General features: G+C 45.7%; 1 protein-coding gene and 1 pseudogene across 5 annotated transcripts; both read left to right on the top strand.

Annotated features, from left to right (window-relative positions):
* Nucleotides 1–1,854: 1,854 nt before the first annotated feature.
* Nucleotides 1,855–18,892, top strand: LOC120367192 (heterogeneous nuclear ribonucleoprotein A1-like; annotated as a pseudogene).
* On the top strand, nucleotides 12,345–25,772 carry CCRL2 (C-C motif chemokine receptor like 2). 5 transcript variants are annotated; one of them, XM_074403973.1, is made up of 2 exons: nucleotides 12,345–12,405; nucleotides 24,679–25,772. In XM_074403973.1, the coding sequence occupies exon 2, from the start codon at nucleotides 24,691–24,693 to the stop codon at nucleotides 25,723–25,725; it is 1,035 nt and encodes a 344-aa protein (XP_074260074.1). In that variant the 5' UTR covers nucleotides 12,345–12,405; nucleotides 24,679–24,690; the 3' UTR covers nucleotides 25,726–25,772. The 5 variants fall into 5 exon arrangements, with proteins under 5 accessions (XP_074260074.1, XP_074260076.1, XP_010335305.1 ...); XM_074403975.1 differs by lacking the exon at nucleotides 12,345–12,405 and adding an exon at nucleotides 23,774–24,109 and having other exon boundaries at nucleotides 24,684–25,772; XM_010337003.3 differs by lacking the exon at nucleotides 12,345–12,405 and adding an exon at nucleotides 23,776–24,109.

Here is a 25,772-nt window from a genome sequence, read left to right as displayed (position 1 = left end):
GGAGGTCCACTCGGAACCCCCTCCTTCTGCATGAGGGAGCTTTTCTCTTTTGCCTATTACATTTCTGCTCTTAAACTCACTCCCCATGTGTCAGCATCCTTGATTTCCTCGGCAACAAACCTCACCTATTACCCTACACATGATGCTGCTTCATTACTAATAGCAACCTGACAGGGTTGTGTTGGGGTATAAATTATCTAGATCAGGGAGATCCAATAGAATTTTTTTGTAATGAGAGGCATGCTCTGTAACTGCATTGTCCAAAATGGCAACCACCAGACCAGGGTGAAATGTGCCCAGTGTGACTGAGGAACTGAATGTTTTCCATTATTTAATTTAAACGTGGCCAATGGCTACTACAGCAGACAGTGTGAGTCTGGCATATTACAAATACTCAATAAATATTAATGTAATTTGAACTTTGGCATCAGGGTGTCCTAGATTTGAACGACTATGCAAGTTGCTGTTTCTAAGCTTCAGTTTTCTAATCTGTAATTGGGGCTAGTAATAATACTGCCTTACAGGTTTGTTCAGAGGATAAATGAGAAATTGCATGTTAAGGACTTCACACAGTACCTGGCCCACAAAAGCTCTGGTGACTGTTAGCTACTTTAATAACTTACTAATAATGGCTGTTTCTTCTTCGGATTCGGATGTGCTCCCCCAGAGTGCGCGAAGACATAGTGGGCAATCCAGCTCCCTCTGCAGTGAAAGAAGCACTGGCCAGCCAGAGTCAACGGGGGCTCGTGGGTATGACATCAACACCACGATTTTATAGGTAATAGATGGAAAGGATCTCACAACTTCATGGCACTGTGTTCAATGTCTTCTGTAGCTCCTTTTGAAAGCCTTTTAGGGTGGATTAACTTGCTAACAATAATTCTGGTCAGATGTAGACTCCACAGCTTTTCAAAGCAAACTGAGAGAGTGAGGACAGCGGCCGATTCCCTACCCCTTCCTTCTGGACTGACAGAAGCTTACACTCAAGGAGGAGCAAGTAGGAATTAATTTATTAAGAGCGGCCGGGTGCGGTGGCTCAAGCCTGTAATCCCAGCACTTTGGGAGGCTGAGGCGGGTGGATCATGAGGTCAATTGATCGAGACCATCCCAGTCAACAAGGTGAAACGCCGTCTCTACTAAAAATACAAAAATTAGCTGGGCATGGTGGCGCGTGCCTGTAATCCCAGCTACTCGGGAGGCTGAGGCAGGAAAATTGCCTGAACCCAGGAGGCGGAGGTTGCGGTGAGCCGAGATCGCGCCATTGCACTCCAGCCTGGGTAACAAGAGCGAAACTCCGTCTCAAAAAAAAAAAAAAAAAAAAAAAAAAAAAAAAAAAAAATTATTAAGAGCTATGAGAAGTTCTGGCAAAGTCCCATGGGAGATGTGGCTTAGGCACAGGGAAGAAGTAGAATTTCATACCACCCGGATCAGTCTATACCCGGGGCCTCATCCTCAGCTGTGCCTATGCAAAGGAAGCAGCCAATAAGCCCCACCTCCACTCTTCTCCTGTGGAGGCCAGTGATGGCCAGGGCTGAGAGAGGGACGGGAAGGGTTTCCTCCAGCCCTCCTCTGAGAGGGAGCGCAAACCGGGCGGAGCTTCTGTCTTCCTTCAAGCAGAAGCAGAAACCGGGAGAGAGAGGGGAAGGAAGGGGATTCTTCCCACTGCAGTCGAGCACTAACCATCTGCAACTCAACATTCAGCTTTCATTTATTGATCCAACAAACATTGAAGGAGCCAGCTATGTGCCAGATGCCAACCCATGCCATGAGAGTCCCTCTCCTTCTGAAATTCATTATTTAGAGAGAAAAGCAAACAAAAAGGCAGAGTTTGAAAAGTACTGTTGAAGTGGCATCATGGGTGAATACTCGAGGTTTGTGGTCTCACGCCAAGGGAATCCAGGACATCCATACACGGGAAGTGAGTTTAAGAGCAGAGGTTTGACTGGGCGCGGTGGCCCACGCCTCTAATCCCAGCACATTGGGAGGCCGAGGCGGGTGGATCACCTGAGGTCGGGAGTTTGAGACCAGACTGACTAACATAAATCAAACACCGCGTGTTCTCACTCATAGGCGGGTGTTGAACAATGAGAACACATGGACGCAGGGAGGGGAGCACTACACGCTGGGGTCTGTCGGGGGGAAATGGGGGAGGGACGGGGGGGTGGGGAGGTGGGAAGAGATAGCATGGGGAGAAATGACAGATACAGGTGAGGGGAAGGAAGGCAGCAAACCACACTGCCATGTGTGTACCTATGCAACAATCTTGCATGTCCTTCACATGTACCCCAAAACCTAAAATGCAATAAAAAAAAAGAAAGAAAAAGAATCTCTTCTTTTAGAGATACATATTAAAAGACTTAAAGATAAAAAAAAAAAAGAAAGAAACCCCATTTCTACTAAAAATACAAAAAATTAGCCAGGCATGGTAGCGAATGCCCATAATCGCAGCTATTCGGGAGGCAGAGGTTGTAGTGAGCGGAGATCACGCCACTGCACTCCAGCCTGGGCAACGAGAGTGAGACGCCATCTCAAAAAAAAAAAAAAAAAAGCAGAAGTTTAATAAACAAAAGAAAGAGAAAAGAGAATAGCTGCCTGCACAGAGAGGGGCACCCGGGTGGGTCTTCCTGTTTGTGGTAAAACGCATGGGGTTTTATAGGCGAGCTTGAGGAAGTGGCGTCTAATTTGCTTAGAGCCCCCGAGATTGGTCACACCAGGTGTGAGAAGAAGCTGGCCGTCCCACCCTAACTTTTATTATGCAGATGAGGTCTCTACCTGGCCAGTGCGACGTTGTCTGTTCCTTACTGTACATGTGGTTGCCAACGAAAAGGGCAGATGGAGCCTCCATGTTGAACATGCCTGGCCCCCGGGTAGCCTTTTCCTACTGGGACAGCTGCCGGCATGCACCCGAGCAAGCTCCAACTTGCTTATCTGTCTGCATCCTGATTTTACACGCTCTTTGTTAGAAAAGAAATGATTTAAGGGCTGCTTTTCATTAAAAGGAAGAGGTTATCAAGGACTTCCTACCCCCACCATCTTCCTAACTAATTTCTTTTTAACTCCTGTGTTACTGTGAATAGTGTTGGGATAAGGCTCTGAGAGCCACAGAGGAAGATGAGTTACCCAATGCGAGGATAGGGGTCTGGAGGAAGAAATCCTAGAGAGCATTGCTGCAGTTGAATAAGGATTGGGTAGAAGCTACTTAGTGGAGCATAGGGGTAGGAACTCTTATGCAAATGTGCAGAGGTGAAATAAAACAAGGTATAGTCCACGTACCTAAAGTAGCACAGCCAACTTGAGATAGATGATGGATAGATGATAGATAGATAGATAGACGGACAGACACTGGTGTGAGTGTGGGTGTGTGTGTCCGGCTGTGTGCCTGCTTTCCTCCTGGGGGGAGGTCAGGAGCAGTGGGCAGTACGGAGTGACAAGAGGATCAGGAGGTGCTCCCTGCAGTCCTCCCCTCCGCTCTGCCCCCCACTGGAGCAGAAGCAAAGCATAAGTCGAAGGGGAACAAGGAATCTCCCCAGCATAGTATCCAAATGCATGAGCTATTTATCACTCCACAGTCCCCATTCACAGGTCAATTCAGCATTTATTGAGTGTTTGCTGTTTTCGGTGTCTACGTCCAGCTGTCAAGTGTAGTTTTCACTCTACAGGCCACAGGCACCCCCTAAGAGTGTTAAACAAGAGAGTGGCATTGAGACAGGAATCATAAGGGTGGTCACAGGAGAACGGAAAATTCCAGGCAGCAGTTTCACTTGACTAGTTAAAAGGAAACTGCTGAAAGAGCTGCATAATCTGGGGGTCAATAAGAACCTGAAAACCAGGCTGTGAGCCAAACTGGTTAAAAGCGACTGGACCCAACATGGTGCTGGGTTTGACCTAGGTTTTGCCTAGACCCTCATATACACTCATTAACGTATTAAATCACACATTCACCAGGACCATTTCACTTCCTGGAACATCCATGTTTGGTGTAAAAATGCGTGGCACCACAGCTCTGAGAAATCTTTACCTTTTTCAGAAAACTTCATGAATATGCCACCTCTTGGTAAAAGAAACCATAATGTAGATGTCCCAAACCCCACTGGGTCCAACTCGTTCTTGAGTATGCCTGCACTTCCCTTTCTTATTTTATTTTTAGTTTTGAGACAGGGTCTTGCTTTGTCGCCTCACTGCAACCTCTGCCTCCTGGGCTAAAGGGATCCTCCAGCCTCAGCCCTGTGAGTAGCTGGGTCTACAGGCATAAACCACCACACCTGGCTAATTTTGTTTTGTAGAGACAGGGTCTTGCCATGTTCCCCAAGCTGGTCTTGAACTCCTGGACTCAAGTGATCTGCCTGCCTCTACCTTCCAAAGTGTTGAGATTACAGGCATGAGCCACCGCGCCCAGCTGCACTCCCCTTTCTTGAGGGCATACATTTTGCTATGCAATCAATCACTGTACTTTCACTATTCTCTGACTTGTCCTTGAATTCCTTCTTATGACAGTGTCAAGAGCCCGGACACCGGCTGGAGTCAAGGCCTCACTAGCATTTAGGGACGTCCCCAAATCCACCAATATCAGCATGATCAGATTTGCTTTTTCAGAAAAAGCCTTCTGTCTATAGGACAAAGGAACGTGACTCAGAGGAGGAGCAGGAGGAGTCACAAGCTCCCTGGCTGGCCAGGCCTGGGCTATGGCAGAGGCAGCAAGATGATGAGAAAGCAAGGGTATGCTGCCAGCCAAATCCAGAATCCAGAACAGGAAAAGGTGGGGCCAAGTTGGGATGGTAGAAAGGAACGGTTGCACATTAACAGTGTAATGCAGTGCCCAGCCTTGTTTATGGCCAGGTTAGAACAAACCCATGAGAAAGCACATCTATCAGACACTGGGAGAAATTTGAACACTGAATAGATATAATGTTATGTTAATTATGCTTTAATTTGGGGTACAATCATGCTTCTGTAGCTATTTCTAAAAAGTCCTTGTATCTTAAGGATATACACTAAAATACTAGTGAATTAAGTTATATGATGTTTGGATTTTATTTATTTATTATACTTTAAGTTCTGGGGTACATGTGCAGAACATGCAGGTTTGTCACATAGGTATACACATGCCTTGGTGGTTTGCTACATTCATTTTTTTTTTTTTTTTTTTTTTTTTTTTGAGACGGAGTTTCACTCTTGTTACCCAGGCTGGAGTGCAATGGCGCCATCTCGGCTCACCGCAACCTCCGCCTCCTGGGTTCAGGCAATTCTCCTGCCTCAGCCTCCTGAGTAGCTGGGATTACAGGCACGCGCCACCATGCCCAGCTAATGTTTTGTATTTTTAGTAGAGACGGGGTTTCACCTTGTTGACCAGGATGGTCTCGATCTCTTGACCTCGTGATCCACCCGCCTCGGCCTCCCAAAGTGCTGGGATTACAGGCTTGAGCCACTGCGCCCGGCCGGTTTGCTACATTCATCACCCGATCATCTACATTAGGTATTTCTCCGGATGCTATCCCTCCTCAATCCCCACACCCCCTGCTATACCTCCCCTAGCCCCCTACCCTGACAGGCCCCAGTGTGTGATGTTCCTCTCCCTGTATGCTTGTGCTCTCATTGTTCAATACCCACTTATGAGTGAGAACATGTGGTGTTTGGTTTTCTGTTCTTGTGTCAGTTTGCTGAGAATGACGGTTTCCAGCTTCATCCCTGTCCCTGCAAAGGACATGAACTCATCCTTTTTTATGGCTGCATAGTATTCCATGGTGTATATGTGCCACATTTCTTTACCCAGTCTATCATTGATGGGCATTTGGGTTTGTTTCAGGTCTTTGCTATTGTGAACAGTGCTGCAATAAGCATACGTGTGCATGTGTCTTTAAAATAGAATGATTTATAATCCTTTGGGTATATACCCAGTAATGGGATTGCTGGGTCAAATGGTATTTCTATTTCTAGATCCTTGAGGAATTGCCACACTGTCTTCCACAATGGTTAAGCTAATTTACACTCCCACCAACAGTGTAAAAGTGTTCCTATTTCTCCACATCCTCTCCAGCATCTGTTGTCTCCTGATTTTTTAATGATCGCCACTCTAGCATGAGATGGTATCTCAATGTGGCTTTGATTTGCATTTCTCTAATGACCAGTGATGACGAACATTTTTTCATATGTTTGTTGGCTGCATAAATGTCTTCTTTTGAAAAGTGTCTGTTCATATCCTTTGCCCACTTTTCAATGGGGTTGTTGGCTTTTTTCTTGTAAATTTGTTTAAGTTCTTTGTACATTCTGGATATTAGCCCTTTGTCAGATGGGTAGATTGCAAAAATTTTTTCCCATTCTATTGGTTACCAGTTAACTTTAAGGATTGTTTCTGTTGCTGTGCAGAAGCTCTTAAGTTTAATTAGATCAAATTTGTCTATTTTGGCTTTTGTTGCCATTGCTGTTGGTGTTTTAGTCATGAAGTTCTTACCCATGCCTATGTCCTGAATGGTATTGCCTAGGTTTTCTTCCAGGGTTTTTATGGTGTTAAGTCTTATGTTTAAATCTTTAATCCATCTGGAGTTAATTTTTGTATAAGGTGTAAGGAAGGGATCCAGTTTCAGCTTTCTGCATATGGCTAGCCAGTTTTTCCAACACCATTTATTAAATAGAGAAATCTTTCCCTATTGCTTGTTTTTGTTTGGTTTGTCAAAAATCAGATGGTTGTAGATGTGTGGCATTATTTCTGAGCACTCTATTCTGCTCCAATGGTCTATATCTCTGTTTTGGTACCAGTACCATTCTGTTTTGATTACTGTAGCCTTGTAGCAGAGTTTGAAGTCAGGTAGCATGATACTTCCAGCTTTGTGTTTTTTTGTTTTGTTTTGTTTTGTTTTTTTTGTTTTTTTTTTGCTTAGGATTGTGTGGCTATGTGGACTCCGTTTTGGTTCCATATGAAGTTTAAGGTGTTTTTTTTTTTCAATTCTTTGAAGAAGGTCAATGGTAGCTTGATGGGGATAACGTTGAATCCATAAATTACTTTGGGCAGTATGGCCATTTTCACAGTATTGATTCTTCCTAACCATGAGCATGGAATGTTTTTCCATCTGCTTGTGTCCTCTCTTATTTCCTCGAGCAGTGGTTTGTAGTTCTCCTTGAAGAGGCCCTTCACATCCATTGTTAGTTGTAGTCCTACGTATTTTATTCTCTTTGTAGCAATTGTGAATAGGAGTTCACTCATGATTTGGCTCTCTGTCTGTTATGGGTGTCTAGGAATGGTTGTGATTTTTGCACATTGATTTTGTATCCTGAGACTTTGCTGAAGGTGCTTATCAGGCTGAGATGATAGGGTCTTCTAAATATACAATCATATCATCTGCAAATGATTTCCTAACTGAATACCCTTTATTTCTTTTTCTTGCCTGATTTCTCTGGCCAGAACTTCCAATATTACGTTGAATAGGAGTGATGAGTGAGGGCAGCCTTGTCTTGTGCCAGTTTTCAAAGGGAATGCTTCCAGTCTCTGCCCATTCAGTATGATATTGGCTGTGGGTTTGTCATAAATAGCTCTTACTGTTTTGAGATATGTTCCATCGATACCTAGTTTATTGAGAGTTTTTAGCATAAAGGGTTATTGAATTTTGTCAAAGGCCTTCTGTACATCTATTGAGATAATCATGTGGCTTTTGTGTTTGGTTCTGCTTTTGTGATGGATTATGTTTATAGATTTGCATATGTTGAGCCAGCCTTGCATCCCAGGAATGAAGCTGACTTGATCATGAGGGATAAGCTTTTTGATGTGCTGTAGGATTTGGTTTGCTAATATTTTATTGAGGATTTTCACATCAATGTTCATCATGGATATTGGCCTGAAACTTTCTTTTTTAGTTGTGCCTCTGCCAGGTTTTGGTATGAGGATGATGTTGGTCTCATAAAATGAGTTAGGGAGAATTCCCTCTTTTTGTATTGTTTGGAATAGCTTCAGAAGGAGCTCCTCTTTGTACCTCTGGTAGAATTTGGCTATGGACCTGCCTGGTCCTGGACTTTTTTTGGTTGGTAGGCTATTAATTGCTGCCTCAATTTCAGGCCTTGTTATTATTGGTCTATTCAGGAATTCAACTTCTTCTTGGTTTAGTCTTAGGAGGATATAATCGTCCAGGAATTTATCCATTTCTTCTAGGTTTACTGGTTTATTTGCATAGAGGTGTTTGTAGTAAACTCTGATGGTAGTTTGTATTTCTGTAGGATCGGTGGTGATATCCCCTTTATCATTTTTATTGCATCTGTTCGATTCTTCCCTCTTTTCTTTTTTATTACTCTGGCTAGCGGCCTATGTATTTTGTTGATTGTTTCAAAAAACCAGCTCCTGGATTTATTGATTTTTTAAAGAATTTTCTATGTCTCTATCTCCTTTAGTTCTGCTCTGATTTTAGTTATTTCTTGTCTTCTGCTAGCTTTTGAATTTGTTTGATCTTGCTCCTCTACTTCTTTTAATCGTGGCATTAGGGCGTCAATTTTAGATCTTTCCTCATTTCTCTGTTGGGCATTTAGTGCTATAAATTTCCCTGTAGACACTGCTTTAAATGTCTCCCAGAGATTCTGGTACATCGCATCTTCATTCTCATTGGTTTTGAAGAACATCTTTATTTCTGCCTTAATTTCATTATTTACGAAGTGTCATTCAGGAGCAAGTTGCTCAGTTTCCATGTAGTTGGGCAGTTTTCAGTGAGTTTCTGAATCCTCAGTTCTAATTTCATTGCACTGCAGTCTGAGAGACTATTTGTTATGATTTCCGATCTTTTGCATTTGCTGAGGAGTATTTTACTTCCAATTATGTGGTCGATTTTAGAATAAGTGCAATGTGGTGCTGAGGAGAATATATATTCTGTGGGTTTGGGATGGAGAATTCTGTAGATGTCTATTAGGTCCGCTTGGTCCAGATCTGAGTTCAAGTCCTGGATATCCTTTTTAATTATCTGTTTCATTGATCTATCTAATATTGACAGTGGGGTGTTAAAGTCTCCCGCTATTATTGCATGGGAGTCTAAGTCTCTTTGTAGGTCATTAAGAACTTGCTTTGTGTATCTTGGTGCTCCTGTATTGGGTGCATATATATTTAGGATAGTTAACTCTTCTTGTTGCATTGATCCCTTTACTATTATGTAATACACTTTGTCTCTTTTGATCTTTGTTGGCTTAAAGTCAGTTTTATCAGAGATTAGAATTGAAGGGAGAGGAGCATAGATGAAACAGTTTTGGCCATGTCTTGGTAATTGTTGAAACTGAGTGATGGGAATATGAAGATTTAACATATTAATACTATTTTCTGCCCATGTAATATTTGAAAATTTTCATAATAAAATTTAGAGAGAGATAAAGAAAGAAAAGAGAAAAGAAGAGAAGAGATGAGGGAAGTGGAAGAAAAACGAGCATTCCTTCAAGGACCATTGCAATGGACACAAATGAGAGAGACCACCTTCCTACCACGAATTCTAGGTGTGTACTACCCAAGATGAGTCAAATGGATTCTTGCTTTCAGAAATGATGAGCATGACACAGCCCCACAGAGGCAGTGCCCTGGAGAGGAGATCTATTCATCCAGGGAAGATGTCTCAACATAGAACTGCCCTGGGTCACGTGTTTTCCAAGTCCACATGTCCAGTAGTTTCTTCTTTCCTATGATCAATGCCACCAATCTCCCAGCACTCCCCTTTACTGCTAGGCAAATCTGAGCCATCCTCTGCTTCTTGCAACTTGAGCCTGAAGTAACATGGACACAAAAGTCCCCACTTCCTCCACATTCTCAGAATGAGGTAGTTCTCCCTCTTCACTTTAGCTGCTAGAGGCAAGTGGATTGCTTGAGCTCAAGAGTTTGACATGTTCTTCCCATGTACCCCCAAACTTAAAATGCAATTATATATATATGCATGTGTGTGTGTGGACAAAACTTCATCTCTACAAAAAATGGCAAAACCTCATCTCTACAAACATGGCAAAACCTCATCTCTACAAAAAATTAAAAATTAACCAGGCGTGGTGGTATGCACCTGTAGTCCCAGCTACTCAAGTGGCAGAGCAGGAGGATATCTCGAGCCCTGAAAGTGGTTGCTGTAGTGAGCTGAGATCACACTACTGCACTCCTACCTGAGCAACAGAGCCTCAAAAAAAAAAAAAGAAAAGAAAAGAAAAAGAAAAACTATTTTCCACCGAAAAGTAAATGACAAATTATAGGGAAAAGTGTCACTGATTCAAGGGAATTGCATTTAAAATTACTCATTCATTCAACAGATATTTATTGAGAAGCAAGCGTGCTGGTGCTAGGGTTATAATGGGGCACAAGTTCCTGTCTTCAGCCAATGAGGTAAGAGTCTACAGATAGGAGCCAGAGAGGTAAACAGATAATTGCAACATAGAGTGACACATGCTCCCGAGCCCATAGGAGGGCTTCCTGGTCCCATGCTGGGCTATCAGAGCTGGCTTCCTGGAAGCGATGTGGCTCAGCTAAAACCTGAGGACCAAGAATGAGCCTTCTGATATCTCATGGCTATGTCAGCACAAATGAAACTTTTACAACCAAACAACTTTTTCCGTTCTGAGTTGCATTTGTTCTAGAACCCATTTAATCCTTCCTAACATGTTCAATCCAGCCCCGTAATTTTTCAGTCAAATTCAGGATGCACAGGATTACATTTCTGTTCAGTGCTCCCCGACCAATCTTTTTCCCTCCCCCCACCCCACAGTCACCAATTCCAGTGTGGCAGTTGTCAGCAGAAGACTACAGTTCCACCAGGAGACATCCAGTGTCATCTGGGGGCATTTTAGTTGTCCCAGCCGAGGGGCACAGTGCTGCTGGCATCTAGTGAGTGAAGGTCAGGAATACAACTCAACATCCTGTAATGCCCTGGACAATCCCCCACAACAAAAACCTGTCCATCGAGAACATCAACAGGGCTGTGGCTGAGAAGCCTGGCTCTAGTGCTTCCTCCTTTCTGTATCCTCATCAAGGAGGGCTCTGGGGCATGTCCGGGGCTGCTATAGGGTCCGGGCAGATTTTGGCGGCTTACTCCACACTCGTGGAACATTCGTGGTTCTTAGCATGGCCACGGGAGACTCAGGCTGTCCACAAGCACCTCTTTCTTCATCTACTCATTTCCATCGCTCCACCACTTCCGCTGCCTTCCCAAAGCCCATCGTGAGTCCCATCAGGGACCAGAACGCCACCCTCTCAAGCCTCCCCACAGGCGCACGCACACCTGGCAAACATGTCTCTTGTCCCCCAGCCAGCAAGGTGTCCTGAGATCCCAGCACTTCTCGGTGTCTTTCCCAGCTTGTTTGTATGTGGAGTGGAGTGGGGTCCCTTACACAGGAGAAATTTCAGGAAAAAGTGTGTAGTGAGAGGAATAGGGGAATTTCTGTGGAAGCAGTATGTGGAAAAATGTCAGAAGAAAGCAGCTTCAGGAAATGGCAAGTGACATCCTGAGAGCACCAAGTGAGAAGGGAGCAGAAAAAAAAATGGGGCTGGAACCTGAGAAGGAGGGGACAGGTGGGGACAGCCTTGCACACCGTGGGCACTGAGGAGTATTGTGTGGGTGGAGAGGAGTTTCAAGCCAGGGAGCAGATTCCTATTTTGAACTTCGAATTGGCCCTGGCAATGTGGAGGCTGTGTTGGAGGAAGGCAAAGATGGAGGAGAGCCCCTAGCTGCAGTTTGGCAATGCTCTCTCCAGAACACAGCAGAGGACTCTGCCAAGGTAGGAGAGCCCTGAGTGGAGATAAGTTAATGGATCTGAGGGCTGCAAGGGAGGACTTGCATTACCAGGGCTTTTAGGGAGGCAGGTGATTGAGGCTTGGGTTCTGGCCCATTTAAATGGGGAGCACTGGTTTTAGGATGTGAGTCAGTGAGTTTGGTTTTCAGGACAGGCTGAGTTGGAAATCCTGGGGAACCTCTGGGTGGCAGTGTCAGGGGAAGCAGGAGGTACTGACATTAAACTCAGCAGAGTAACTGAGTGGAGATCTGCATCTGGGGTCACAGGCAATGGATGCCGTAGGGGTGGACTAAATAGCTCAAGCGGAACCCCGAGGAATACAGGCAGCAAAGGGATCCCTAAAGAACCTAAAGAACAACGAGGAGATGTGCCAAGACAGGTAGAGCCAAATCTGGGGCTTTGCAGCAGCCCAGGAGAGAGGTCTTAAGAGGAAGTGTCAGCAGTGTTGAATGCTGTGGAGACATAGAGTAAAGTGAGGATGGAAAAAAATATCCATGAAACCCTGTGATGCAATCAGAATGCAATAACTCCTGCCTGGTCTCCTCCTCTGCCCACTCATGGCAAAAGAATACAAAGTATTGTTCCCTCCTTCCCCCTAGAAAAGCACAACTTCTGCTCCCAAGCTCTCAACTCTCCAGAGAGGACGGGACCAGCCTCTGCAGTTTGAAGGTCCTGGTTTACCAGGTAGGAAGGGGTCTTTTAGGGTGTGGCTGAGATGGGAACTGTAGTTTCTGTGCAGATGTAGGAGCTGGCTCCAGTAAGTGCTAGGAGGTTGTGGAGCCTGGAAGGGAGAGGTTCTGGAGCCTCTGTGGAGCCACTGGGGGAGCCCTGAGAAGGAAGAAGCAGGGCCCAGCTTAGGGGCCTCACCACCCAGGCTGAAGACCAGGCCCAAACCCTTTCCTGCACAGTTACAATGTGTCATCATTTAATTTTACTCAAGTGAATATTTTTTAAATGAGGATGCTACTTAGTGTATTAATTTTTACCTCTATTCATAAAAGAAATGTTTCTTATCAATTTAAGATGATTCCTATCAGACCAGTGTCTGCCCAACCCGACTGACCCTGTGAAAACTGGGCACTTCATACTCTGATGATGATGGATGAGCCCCCAGCAGCACAGTTTAGGGGAGCGCGTGGGCAGTATGACCTCCAGCACATGTGACTTCCTCCTGTGTGCTCACTTGTGGGTTCCGTGTTCTTGAGACACTGTGGCTTTGGAAATTTCAGTTTCCATTCTCTATCATTCAGGGTAAATGAAATTTGCAGGAAATTCAGAACCTTCTGCCTGTACAGTGGATGCTGTGGGACTCTGGCCAGTTTCCCTCTTCAGGCCAATGCACCTCCCACCCCCCAACCCCTGTAGATGGAAACAGAGTTGCTGGGACTCACAGCCGCTCACCTTTCTGGGAACTGGAGCTGCCTGTCCAGGCAATGCCCCATCCGCAGGGATGGCTGAGCCAATGACTGGCTAATGTGGGATTACAGAGGCCTGGCACCCTCCCCTCAATTGATAATTCCTTGTAGGAATAACTGAGGCCTCCTCTGTGACCACGTTGTGGACAGCTTCTTCCTCTGCCTGGTCCTGGCTTGTTCTCTCCTTCCCAGCTCTGTCTCCTGGAAGCCCTCCCCACAAGTCTACTGCATACAACCCTCCCTCTCAGAGAGCCCGAGCCCTGGATGCCCAGGAATCCAACCTAAAATAGTCTGACGCTTGGTTCAATTTTCTCTTTCACTAAGACTTAGTCACAGGTGCCGGTAAGTAATAAAATGTCAGCACCTTGAATTCCATCACTCTCTGTCTTCTTGCCCCATCTCTGAGAGACAAGTAAATGGTCCCTCAAGAACCTGAAAAGCAGACATTAGGAGGAAGGGAGGAGGGGAGCAAGAGGCCCACTCTCTGCCTGGCCAGCTCCTGTCCATGCGTCCTTGATTGAGGTGATGCCTATCCTGGAAATCCTTCCCCTGCTCCTTGTGACCCAGGCCAGGTGCCCTTGGGATGGCTCCCATTGCACCTGTGTGCTTGGCACATGACTCGCTGAATTATAATCAGCTCTGTACCTGCATCTGTCTCTAGAATGCCAGTGCCATGAGGGCACAGGATAGTTCCACTTTGTTCATTATTTTCTCCCCAGGGTCTGGCAATGTTCCTGGTACTTGGGAGAGATGTCCTTCAGGAGCTTGGCAGAAACCAAATGGCACACTTAAGCAGCGCAACTAAGCCGAGTTTAATGAAGGATTCCATACAAAGATTTGGACAGGGTATAGGGAGGCTGCAATACACAGTGTGGTGCCTGGTGCCAGTGAGAGCAGATCACCATTCCCACTGCAAGGCCAGAAGAAGCAGGGGAGGAAGCTGTCTGATAAGAGCTGCCCTTAGGTCAAGGGACACCTCAGCCCACTGAGACTCCATCAGAAGGGAGCCAGGGCCTGACTCCCCTCACCTTGCTCTCCAATCTTCTGCCTAAAATTCCCCATCAATCAAACACAACTGAAAATTGAAAGACAGGGGCGCCTGTTATTAACAGGGTGAGCCCCCCACCCCAACCCTGGAATAAAGCTGGGTAGAAAGTAGAGTGGATATGGGACGACAAAAGGAAGATTTATAAGACAGTGGGCACTAAATACCTACGAGATGAATAAACGAACCACAGTTTTCAACAAATGTTCATTGAAACACTGCTCAATGGAGAGTGACCATTTTGGTCACTGTCGGATTCAGACAAAACAAAGGTCACATGCATTCAAAAAGGCCATGTCAGTGTAACCCCAACATGGGGCAGACAGCAAGGCTGGAGGCTATGAGATATGGGGAGCTGGAACTGAGAGATCCTGATGAAAGCCAGCACTTGTGAAAAGGGGACTAGAAGAAATTCACCCACAGGCAGAAGAGAACACAAACGCTTATCTATTCTTGCCTAGGCTCTAAGTGGTAGGGGGAAAAATCTCTGATAACACAAAACCTGTGCTTCATCAGCAAAAGAAACAAGCATTAGAGTGAACCGGCAACCAACAGAATGGGAAAAAATTTTGCAATCTACCCATCTGACAAAGGGCTAATATCCAGAATCTGCAAAGAACTAAAACAAATTTACAAGAGAAAAACCAACAACTCCATCAAAAAGTGGGCAAAGGATATGAACAGACACTTCAAAAGAAGACATTGATGCAGCAAACAAACATGAAAAAAAGCTCATCATCACTGGTCATTAGAGAAATGCAAATCAAAACCACATTGAGATACCATCTCATACCAGTTAGAGTGGCGATCATTAAAAAATCAGAAGACAACAGATGCTGGAGAGGATGTGGAGAAATAGGAACACTTTTACACTGTTGGTGAGAGTATAAATTAGTTCAACCATTGTGGAAGACAGTGTGGCAATTCCTCAAGGATCTGGAAATAGAAATACCATTTGACCCAGCAATCCCATTACTGGGTATATACCCAAAGAATTATAACTCATTCTATTATAAAGACACATGCACACGCATGCTTATTGCAGCACTGTTTACAATAGCAAAGACATGGAACCAACCCAAATGCCCATCAATGATAGACTGGATAAAGAAAATGTGGCACATATATACGATGGAATACTATGCAGCCATAAAAAAGGATGAGTTCATGTCCTTTGCAGGGACATGGAGGAATCTGGAAACCATCATTCTCAGCAAACTGACACAAGAACAGAAAACCAAACACCACATGTTCTCACTCATGTGTGGGTATTGAACAATGAGAGCACATGGACACAGGGAGGGGAACATCACACACTAGGGTCTGTTTTGGGGGTGGGGGGATAGGGGAGGGATGGTAGGGGGTGGGGAGATTGGAGAGGGATAACATTGGGAGAAATAATGTAGGTGACAGGGGGATGGAGGCAGCAAGCCACCATGGCATGTGTATACCTATGTTAAAAACCTGCAAGATCTGCACATGTACCCCGGAACTTAAAGTACCATCATCATCATCATCATCATCATCATCATCATCATCATAATAAACCCATGCTTCATACACAGGCTTGTAATACCCTAAAAATGGAAGACCCCAAAATCAGGCTGGGAAAATTCATATCAGGCCATCGATACCCTCAATGTTCCTGGCTAAAACAAACTCAAAACTCTTCTTGAAAGGAGCACTCCCACTTCAAGCCATGAAAAGCTACTGCAGAGAAAATAATCCCCAGTCAAGACACACTCATGTTGAGACTGCAGGACACACAAGGAGATGGATCACCATGAGTGATAGCTGGCAGAGCTAATAAAGCTCTGTGTATCTTTAACAAAGCTCTACATACTAGTAGAACCCTGAAAGATTTGATGAAATCATTATTGCATTAAAAATATTTGTATAAAAAAATCAAAATCTTAAATAAGCAACAAATTTTATACCAGGGCCAACTCAGTGTATCCAAGGGTGTATCCCACTCCTGCGGAATTTGTCTTATTGTCCTAACTCAGCACATTGTCCTGGACTATGAAAAGTCCTAGAAAGCCTTTTACCCTCTGGAATGTAGGAGCTTTAACGCAATCCGTTTTTAAAATTCTTTTTTCTTGTCTTGTCTTTTTAAAATTTTTTCCTTGTTTTTCAAGTCAAACTGAAGACATATTTTTGTTTTCCTTCCCAGGAATGCATACTCACTCTCCAAGGCCACTTGTCTCCTAATTGGAGAGTATTAGACAATTCTCAGGGTTTTTTTATTTTCCTTCTTTCTTCCATAGGATTGGGAAACCCAGTAGGATAGGGTTTAGGCATATCTCTAAAGCACCGTGTTTCAACGCTTTGATGTAAGATTCTGCCCTATTTCTTGTTCAGTTGCTGCCAGCAAATTTTAGAGTTTAACACTAGTCTTTGGTCATTGAGATATTAGATGAGGAAAGAGTCTGCTACCCTGCTTTACTCTATCATCTTCACTGCAAAGTCCTGTATTAATGTTTTTAGATTCTGTAACATTTTAACAGATGTCAAAAAAGTCTTAGGCACCGCTTCAGCTTGGGAAGCTCTAAATGTCATGGTGTTTGTGGGCTGGACTGACGTTGGGGTTTTGTTGTTGCTGTCGTTGTCTGTAGTGCTGGAGAGCTGGGAGATCCTGGATACCTTCTGTTCATGGGCACATGATGCATTAGCTGCCCCAGCAGCTGATTACATTTAACCACAAGGATGTGTGGGTGAACCCAGGGAGACCAATCTCAGTGGAATGGTGGGGGCAGAAGCCAGGCTGCAGGGTGTAGAGTGGGGTCTGAGCAGCGATGAAGTAGAAACAGCGTTTGGACAACTAATGAAGCTGCCTGAAGAGTGGGAGAAGAGACAGTAAATGGTCAGAACAATGTTTGAGGTCAAGGGTGGGTTTGTAATCTTTATTTAAGGGAGGGATCTGAGCATTTAAAAATTCTGCATAGGCTGGGCGCCGTGGCTCATGCCTGTAATCCCAGCACTTTGGCGGGCGGATCATGAGGTCAAGAGATTGAGACCATCCTGGCCAATATGGTGAAACCCCATCTCTACTAAAAAAAAATACAAAAATTAGCTGGGCGTGGTGGCATGTGCCTGTAGTCCCAGCTACTTGGGAGGCCGAGGCAGGAGAATTGCTTGAACCTGGGAGGCAGAGGTTGCAGTGAGCCGAGATTGCACCACTGCACTCCAGCTTGGCGCCTGGTGACAGAGCGAGACTCTGTCTCAAAAAAAAAAAAAAAAAAAAAAAAAAATTCTGACTAATCTAATAGAGAGGTAAAAGTTGGAACTCAAAGAAAATGTGGAAACAAATGATGAAGGTTAAACGGAATGAGATCCAGAGTGCAAGGAGAGAGATTAGCCTTTGGTGTAAGAGAAGCAACTCCAGCTCCTTTCTGCCCATGGACGCCGCCGAAGAAGCATCGTTAAAGCCTCTCTTCTCCCTGTGATCACGTCTAAGTCAGAGTCTCCTAAAGAGCCAGAACAGCTGAGGAAGCTCTTCATTGGAGGCTTGAGCTTTGAAACAACCGATGAGAGCCTGAGGAGCCATTTTGAGCAATGGGGAACGCTCACAGACTGTGTGGTAATGAGAGATCCAAACACCAAGCGCTCCAGGGGCTTTGGGTTCGTCACGTATGCCACTGTGGAGGAGGTGGATGCAGCCACAAATGCAAGGCCACACAAAGTGGATGGAAGAGTTGTGGAACCAAAGAGAGCTGTCTCAAGAGAAGATTCTCAAAGACCAGGTGCCCACTTAACTGTGAAAAAAAAACCATATTCATTGGTGGCATTAAAGAAGACACTGAAGAACATCACCTAAGAGATTATTTTGAACAGTATGGAAAAATTGAAGTGATTGAAATCATGACTGACAGAGGCAGTGGCAAGAAAAGAGGCTTTGCCTTTGTAACCTTTGATGACCACCACTCCATGGATAAGATTGTCATTCAGAAGTACCATACTGTGAATGGCCACAACTGTGAAGTTAGGAAAGCTCTGTCAAAGCAAGAGATGGCTAGTGCTTCATCCAGCCAAAGAGGTCGAAGTGGTTCTGGAAACTTTGGTGGTGGTCGTGGAGATGGTTTCGGTGGGAATGACAACTTTGGTTGTGGAAGAAACTTCAGTGGCTGTGGTGGCTTTGGTGGCAGCTGTGGTGGTGGTGGATATGGTGGCAGTGGGGATGGCTATCATGGATTTGGTAATGATGGAGGCAATTTTGAAGGTGGTGGAAGCTACAATGATTTTGGCAGTTACGACAATCAGTCTTCAAATTTTGGACCCATGAAGGGAGTAAACTTTGGAGGCAGAAGCTCTGGTCCCTGTGGTGGTGGCGGCCAATACTTTGCCAAACCATGAAACCAAGGTGGCTGTGGCGGTTCCAGTAGCAGCAGTAGCCATGGCAGTGGCAGATTTTAATTAGGAAACAAAGCTTAGCAGGAGAGGAGAGCCAGAGAAGTGACAGGGAAGCTACAGGTTACAACAGATTTGTGAACTCAGCCAAGCACAGTGGTGGCAGGGCCTAGATGCTACAAAGAAGACATGATTTAGACAAATACTCGTGTGTATGGGCAAAAAACCTGAGGACGGTATTTGTGACTAATTGTATAACAGGTTATTTTAGTTTCTGTTCTGTGGAAATTGTAAAGCATTCCAACAAAGGGTTTTAATGCAGATTTTTTTTTCTTTTTCTTTTTCTTTTTTTTTTGCACCCATGCTGTTGATTGCTAAATGTAATAGTCTGATCATGACACTGAATAAATGTCTTTTTAAAAAAAAAAAAAAAAGAGAGAGAAGCAACTCCATCCACGAATCGAGGAAAAGTGTAGACATACCACAACTGCATTTGAAGGTGGCTCCAAGGAGTTGAGGAGTTCTGAGAAAAGGAGAAGATGAGATCATCTCCTGAGAGTAAAGGGGTAGTCAGAGTGGAGGTGAAGAGACTGGAAGCTTTAAGTACCTTCAAATAGTTGATGGAAAATGGGATAAAGTGACAATTTGTGACACTCAGAAGAGTTACCAGGGAATCTAAAAGAATCTCTGGAAGCTTGTTGAAGATCTTAAATTACAGTTGGATCTTGTCCACATGGCTAAGCGGTTTTATTTATTTTTATGTATTTTGAGACAGGGTCTCACTCTGTCACCCAGGCTGGAGTGCAGTAGCACAGTCACAGCTCAGTGCAATCTCTGCCTCATGGGCTCAAGCAATCCTCCCACACCAGCCTCATGAGGCTGGGACTACAGGCACACACCACCACTCCCAACTATAGTTTGTATATTTTGTAGAGACAGGGTCTCGCCATGTTGCCCAGGCTGGTCTTGAACTCCTGGCCTCAAGCAATCTGCCCACTTCAGCCTCCTGAAGTGCTGGGATTACAAGCTTGTGCCCAGCTGCTAAGTGGAGCAGCTCATGGAGGGCACGACCTTGGCATGAATACAGACATGGGTCTCAGAGTGCAGCAGCTGGGCCCCTCATTCAATTACACTCCCTCAGAGCCAGGGCAGGGGGTGCATTTTTAGGGCTACTAGACCACACAGTAATATTTGTATGTCTAAGGAAGCATTTCTCAGAACATGCTCACTGAGCTGTTAGCCTGTAAGTGTCTGTATGAAAATTTTAGAGGGGGTTTCATGATCAAAACATTTTGGGAAACACTCCATACCCAGGATCATAATGCCTGTTAGCATATGAAGGGCTCTGAGAAGTCCTGTAGTAAAGAAACTTGCTTTAGTTTTTGAGTCCTGCTATTTTTTAAACTGTGGCAGGTTGGAGCTGGTGAGCAGGAAACTTCCCAAAGGAGTACGAGTGAGATTTGCAGGAGTGTGGGCATGCCTCTGGCAAGAAAGATGCTCTCGGGGTGCCAGCAAAATTTACTAGGAAGCTACCCACTGGAGTGCCAGCAAAAGTCAACAGGAAGCCACTGTCATGGTGTCGGGAAAATTCACTGGAGAGTGGGCACAAAGGGTCTCCACCCAGCACTGGCAGATTAGCCAAAAGAACGAAAACAAAATAAAAACAAATCCTGGAGCCAGAAAGAAAAAACTCTGCCTCTTACCATGACCCTTCCATGCCTTCTACACCAGCTGGCAAAGGAGAAATGTTTATGGGGTCCAGCTCTAGAATCACAAAGCAGAATGCAGAGGAGTGGATGAGGAGCGGAAGGGCAATCAATTCATAACTTCATTGACGGCCAATATATTAAGAAAAATATGTTTGCATCTTCTGTAAAATTATTGCCAAGGTTATCACCCAGAGTGTGATGTTTTCAACCTCCCTGGTATAAGACCTTCATGACAAGAAAGAATGAGATAATGATCATGAACTATTGTACCTAACCATTTGTGGCTTCAGTGCCCATCTTCTCGGCAAGGCTTTCTCTTTTTTTTTTTTTTTTTTTTTTTTTAATTTTCTTATTTTGAGATGTAGTCTCACTCGGTCGCCCAGGCTGGAATGCAGTGGCACAATCTCAGCTCACTACAACCTCTGCCTCCTGCGTTTGAGTGATTCTCCTGCCTCAGCCTCCCGAGTAGCTGGGATTACAGGCACCCGTTGCCTCTCATCCCAGCTAATTTTTGTATTTTTACTAGAGATGGAGTTCTGCCATATCGGCCAGGCTGGTTTCCAACTCCTGACCTCAAGTGATCCACCCACCTCAGCCTTCCAAAGTGCTGGGATTACAGGCATGAGCCACCACATCCAGCCCTCAGCAAGGCTTTCTCTGACTACACTATTTAAAATGTGATCCCCGAGCCACCTTGGCCTCTCTTGCTCTCCCTCCCTGCTCGGTGTTCTCCATAGCACTTCTCTCCTGCTAACCTATTATGTACTTGCTTCGTTTCTGTCAGTAGAGTGAGACCTTCATGAAGGTCAGGATTTTTGCCTGTTTTGCCCATTGGCACATCCCCAGCACCTGGCATGGACCTGGGCATAGGCTAGGCACTCGAGAAAAACTTGCCAAATAATTGAATTGAGGAAATGAGTGATCTGCACATAGCGGGGTATGAGAGTATAAAGTGATCGTTTCGCCGGGCGCGGTGGCTCAAGCCTGTAATCCCAGCACTTTGGGAGGCCGAGGCGGGTGGATCACGAGGTCGAGAGATCGAGACCATCCTGGTCAACATAGTGAAACCCCGTCTCTACTAAAAATACAAAAAACTAGCTGGGCATGGTGGCACGTGCCTGTAATCCCAGCTACTCAGGAGGCTGAGGCAGGAGAATTGCCTGAACCCAGGAGGCGGAGGTTGCGGTGAGCCGAGATCGCGCCATCGCACTCCAGCCTGGGTAACAAGAGCGAAACTCCGTCTCAAAAAAAAAAATAAATAAACAAAAATAAAAAAATAAATAAATAAATAATAAAAAATAAATAAAGTGATCGTTTCTTCAACTAAAACTGGGGTCGAGTTACAGTGATAAAGAGGGACTCAGACCTTCAGAGGTAAGGTCTGTGGGCCACTTGCCCAGGCTGCAGAATGTGGTTTCGTTTCACCAACAAGGAGGTCCCATTATGACTTCAGATATTAGAATGAAAGAGAACTCGCCTTTTGCCTCAACGACAGCCTTCTAAACTCTTCCTCCCTTCCTATGCAGAAGCTTCAAGGACCTTATGGTCTAAGTGTGGACAGGCAGAATGCTGGGAATCAGGCAAAAATAAAATAATACTGAAAGTGAAAGCCATGCGAATATTAGGAAGTTAGGTTGATCCTGAATTCATGCAACACTTTTCTTTGGGACATGTCACATCTCACATGATTCTGTGTTTTTCCTTGGGGAATTTCACGTCTCACATGATTCCGGGCCATGGGTACACGCTGCCTGCCTGCTATTGTTGTCCTCCACTAATGAGGAAGAGTGTGTGTGTGTGCTCCCGGGGTTTTGCAAGTTTCAAAGTCTGACTGGACTCTCCTTCCTTTTTCTGGAACTGATCCGTGAGCATGGAGAGTAAGGCCGCCCCCACCTCACTCATTCAAGGTCCTGAGTGTCCTGCCCAGCTGCAGGAGGCGGAGAGACCCAGGAGGACTACTGCTGATCCCAGGCTGCAGAGGGTGGGAAGAGTGTCCCAGGGTGTAGTGACCGCCACTCACTCACAGCAGACCCACACAGGAGAGGAGGGGACACTTACAGCTTAGGTTCCCACCAGCACCACCCCTTCTGCCACCGAGCATCACTGCGTTTCTCTTTCTGCCTTGGCTGTCAGCACAAATGCAGTTAAATTTAGTGCTCAATCACAGATTTGTCTGGGCTCTTTCTCTGTTTATTTTTCTCTTAATAGTTTCTTCATTTTCTCCTCCTCCTCCTCCTCCCTCCTCCACCCGCCCCTCCTCCTCCTCCTCTTTCTTCTTTTCCTTACAGAGAGAGTGCTCACTCTCCCACCCAGGCCGCGGTACAGAGTGGCATGATGGTAGCTCACTGTAGCCTCAAACTCCTGGGCTCCAGTGATCATCCCACCTCAGCCTCTCGAATGTCTAGGATTACAGGTGCTTGTCACTGCATCTGGCTAATTTTTATATTGTTTATAGACATGGGGTCTCGCTATGTTGCCCAGGCTGGCCTCAAACTCCTGGGCCCAAACGACCCTCCCACCTCAGCCTTCTGAGTAGCTGGGACTATAGGAACAGGCTGGAGTGCCAGGCTAGCTTCTTAGTTTTCTGTTTCTATTTTGACAGGTATAAATTTTATATTTGGCCCTGCCTCAGACACATCTTTGGTATGAAAAGGATGTCGTTTAACCAAGATATGAATTCTAAGCAAATAGGTAGGTCTGGGTCCCACATTAGGTTAGTCACAGCTGCTGAGTCGTTGACTCAAGAAAAGCTCATGGAGATTTTTTCAGTATTTTCAAGTTCCTCTTCTCAGTTCGTCCTTCTTCCAAACCATGCCCTCCCCACCGCATCCTCTTTCCACAGCCTGCCCTCCCACGGCCTCCTCCCACCATTCCAAATCTGCGCTCTTCTCTCCATTTCCTTCTCTCTGGCCTCAAACTCACCCTAGCCCCCAGCCTCAGTTTGGGGTTAAACTTGCCCCCTCACATTCTCTCCTTCCCGACGATGTCATATCCGTGTCGTCACCACGGGATTTTCCGCCCCTGGGTTCTCCTCTGCAGAGCAGGGTCAACGTCCCCATGCGTCCCAGCACCAGTTGCTTCCGGCTGCTTGCCAACTCCTTTACTTTCCTCAGTGTTGACACCCAGGACAGCCCTACGCTCACTGCCGCCAAGCCCCCACCTCTGCCCCTCCCCTTTTCCCAACTGACATCGCCCCACGGCTTCCATTTCCCTGAAGTTCTCTGTTGGGACATCAGTCTTTAGCCAAAGCACGCAGCACCCCTCAAAAATGACAATAAAAACCCAAACACACTGTGACTGTCATGGCAGGTTCCTAGTCCCCGTATCAAATCAGCGGGTGGGTTTCTGTGAACACTGGTGAGAGGCCACATTGGAGGATCGGGATGCTCAGGTCTGGACTCGTGGTCACCACCAACATTCCTCTCTGCTGCTCAGAGTGTCACATGCCACAGGCCAGAGAGTCTTGGCAGGTCTCAGCACCTTGACATCACTTCCTTGCTATCGCTCGGAGCAGCAGTGACTCAGTTTGCTTATCTCAGGCAGCCAGGGGATGGCTGCCAAGGGTCACAGGAAAATCAGAGGGGGTAGAGGGCCAGAGGGGAGGAGAAAACAACTTCCCGGTTGCTCTCAGAGGCTTCAGAGATCCTCTGGAGGCCTGGGGGAGCTTTTGAGTTCTTTATTTTGGTTGGTCCCTGAGCTCTGTGAGTGGGGGAGGGGGTAGAGCCACCAGGGGAATCAGCAGTGGTTTCTCGTGCCCCTCGGGGTCAGGAGCAGTCTGATCAAAAGGAAGCCACCCACTGTCCGGGGCCATTCCCACAGCTCTCGGATGCCGGGTCTGGAGGCTGCCTTTTCCCCAGGAGCTCTGCCCAGTGGTAAGTCATCTTCATGTCATCAATGTATTTAACCACTTACGGTCATGTTGATGCTGAGCATGGTTTCACTTTTGCAAACATTTGTCTACCTCCTTCAAGAGAAAAACATCTCAGCTGTCACAGGAAGCTGCTTCAGGGGGTGAGCAAACTTCTTAAACGTGCTGCAGAATTTAGGATCTACACCCGTTTCTTAAAACTAATCCATGGTACTTGGTTCTCTTTAATTGTATATTTTCTTACATATGGTGTTCACGTAGGCAAGTTCTGCTTCTGCTCAAAGACGGTAAGTTCTATACAGATGGTGTCATGCCAGCTTTATTTCCCGTGGCACCTGGGACACTGCTAAGCACTTACGTGCGTAACAACTGGATTGGGGATGGTGCTGCTCTGGGGAAGTGGGCACACGATAAAGAAATGTTTATTTCAGTCTTCTGAGATAGGGAACCACTCTGGCTAAAATGTAGCTCCAGAAAGGGAAAGTGGGACTGTATGAATCCGGGTCTGGTTTGTCACTTCCTCGGGGATCATACAGCTGTCAGAGAGGAAAATCACCTCCCATTTCTCCGCAGGGCAGCCTGAAGATGGAAAATTACACGTTGGCCCCAGAGGATGAGTATGATGTCTTCATAGAGGATGATCTGGAGAGCAATGAGGCGGAACAGTGTGGCGAGTATGACGCCCAGGTGCTCTTGGCTCAGCTGGTGCCGTCGCTGTGCTCCGCCGTGTTCGTGCTCGGTACCCTGGACAATCTCCTGGTTGTGCTTATTCTGGTAAAATATAAAGGACTCAAACACACGGAAAATATCTATCTTCTAAATGTAGCCCTTTCTAACTTGTGTTTCCTGCTTGCACTGCCCTTCTGGGCTCACACTGTGGGCAATCCCATGTGTAAAATCCTCCTCGGACTGTACTTCGTGGGCCTGTACAGTGAGACATTTTTCAATTGCCTTCTGACTGTGCAAAGGTACCTGGTGTTTTTGCACAAGAGAAGCTTCTTCTCAGCCAGCAGGACGGTGCCCTGTGGCATCATTACAAGTGTCCTGGCATGGGTAACAGCCATTCTGACCACTTGGCCCGAATTCGTGTTTTATAAACCTCAGATGGAAGACCAGAAACACCACTGTGCATTTAGCAGACCTCCTTTCCTGCCAGCTGATGAGACATTCTGGAAGCATCTTCTGACTTTAAAGATGAACATTGCGGTTCTCATCCTCCCCCTGTTGATTTGCACATTTTCCTATGTGCAAATGGGAAAAACACTAAGGTTCAGGGAGCAGAGGTCTGGCCTTTTCAAGCTTGTTTTTGCCATCATGGTAGTCTTCCTTCTGATGTGGGCGCCCTACAATATTACACTTTTCCTGTCCACTTTCAAAGAACACTTCTCCCTGAGTGACTGCAAGAGTAACTACAACCTGGACAAAAGCGTTTACATCACTAAACTCATCGCCACCACCCACTGCTGCGTCAACCCTCTCCTCTACGTGTTTCTTGATGGGACATTTAGGAAATACCTCTGCCGCCTTTTCCGTCTGTGCCGTAACACCCCACTTCAACCCAGCGGGGAGTCTGCACAAGGCAGGTGGAGGGAAGAACTTGATCTTTCCACCGAAGTGTAAACCAGCATCCCCCAAAGGCAAGACGAATAAACATGGGTTTTTGTCTT

This window comes from Saimiri boliviensis, chromosome 8, assembly GCF_048565385.1.
Source record: "Saimiri boliviensis isolate mSaiBol1 chromosome 8, mSaiBol1.pri, whole genome shotgun sequence".
Taxonomy (NCBI): Eukaryota; Metazoa; Chordata; class Mammalia; order Primates; family Cebidae; genus Saimiri; species Saimiri boliviensis.
Note: the sequence above shows the minus strand (reverse complement) of the source record. Positions and strands in the feature narration are given on the sequence as shown.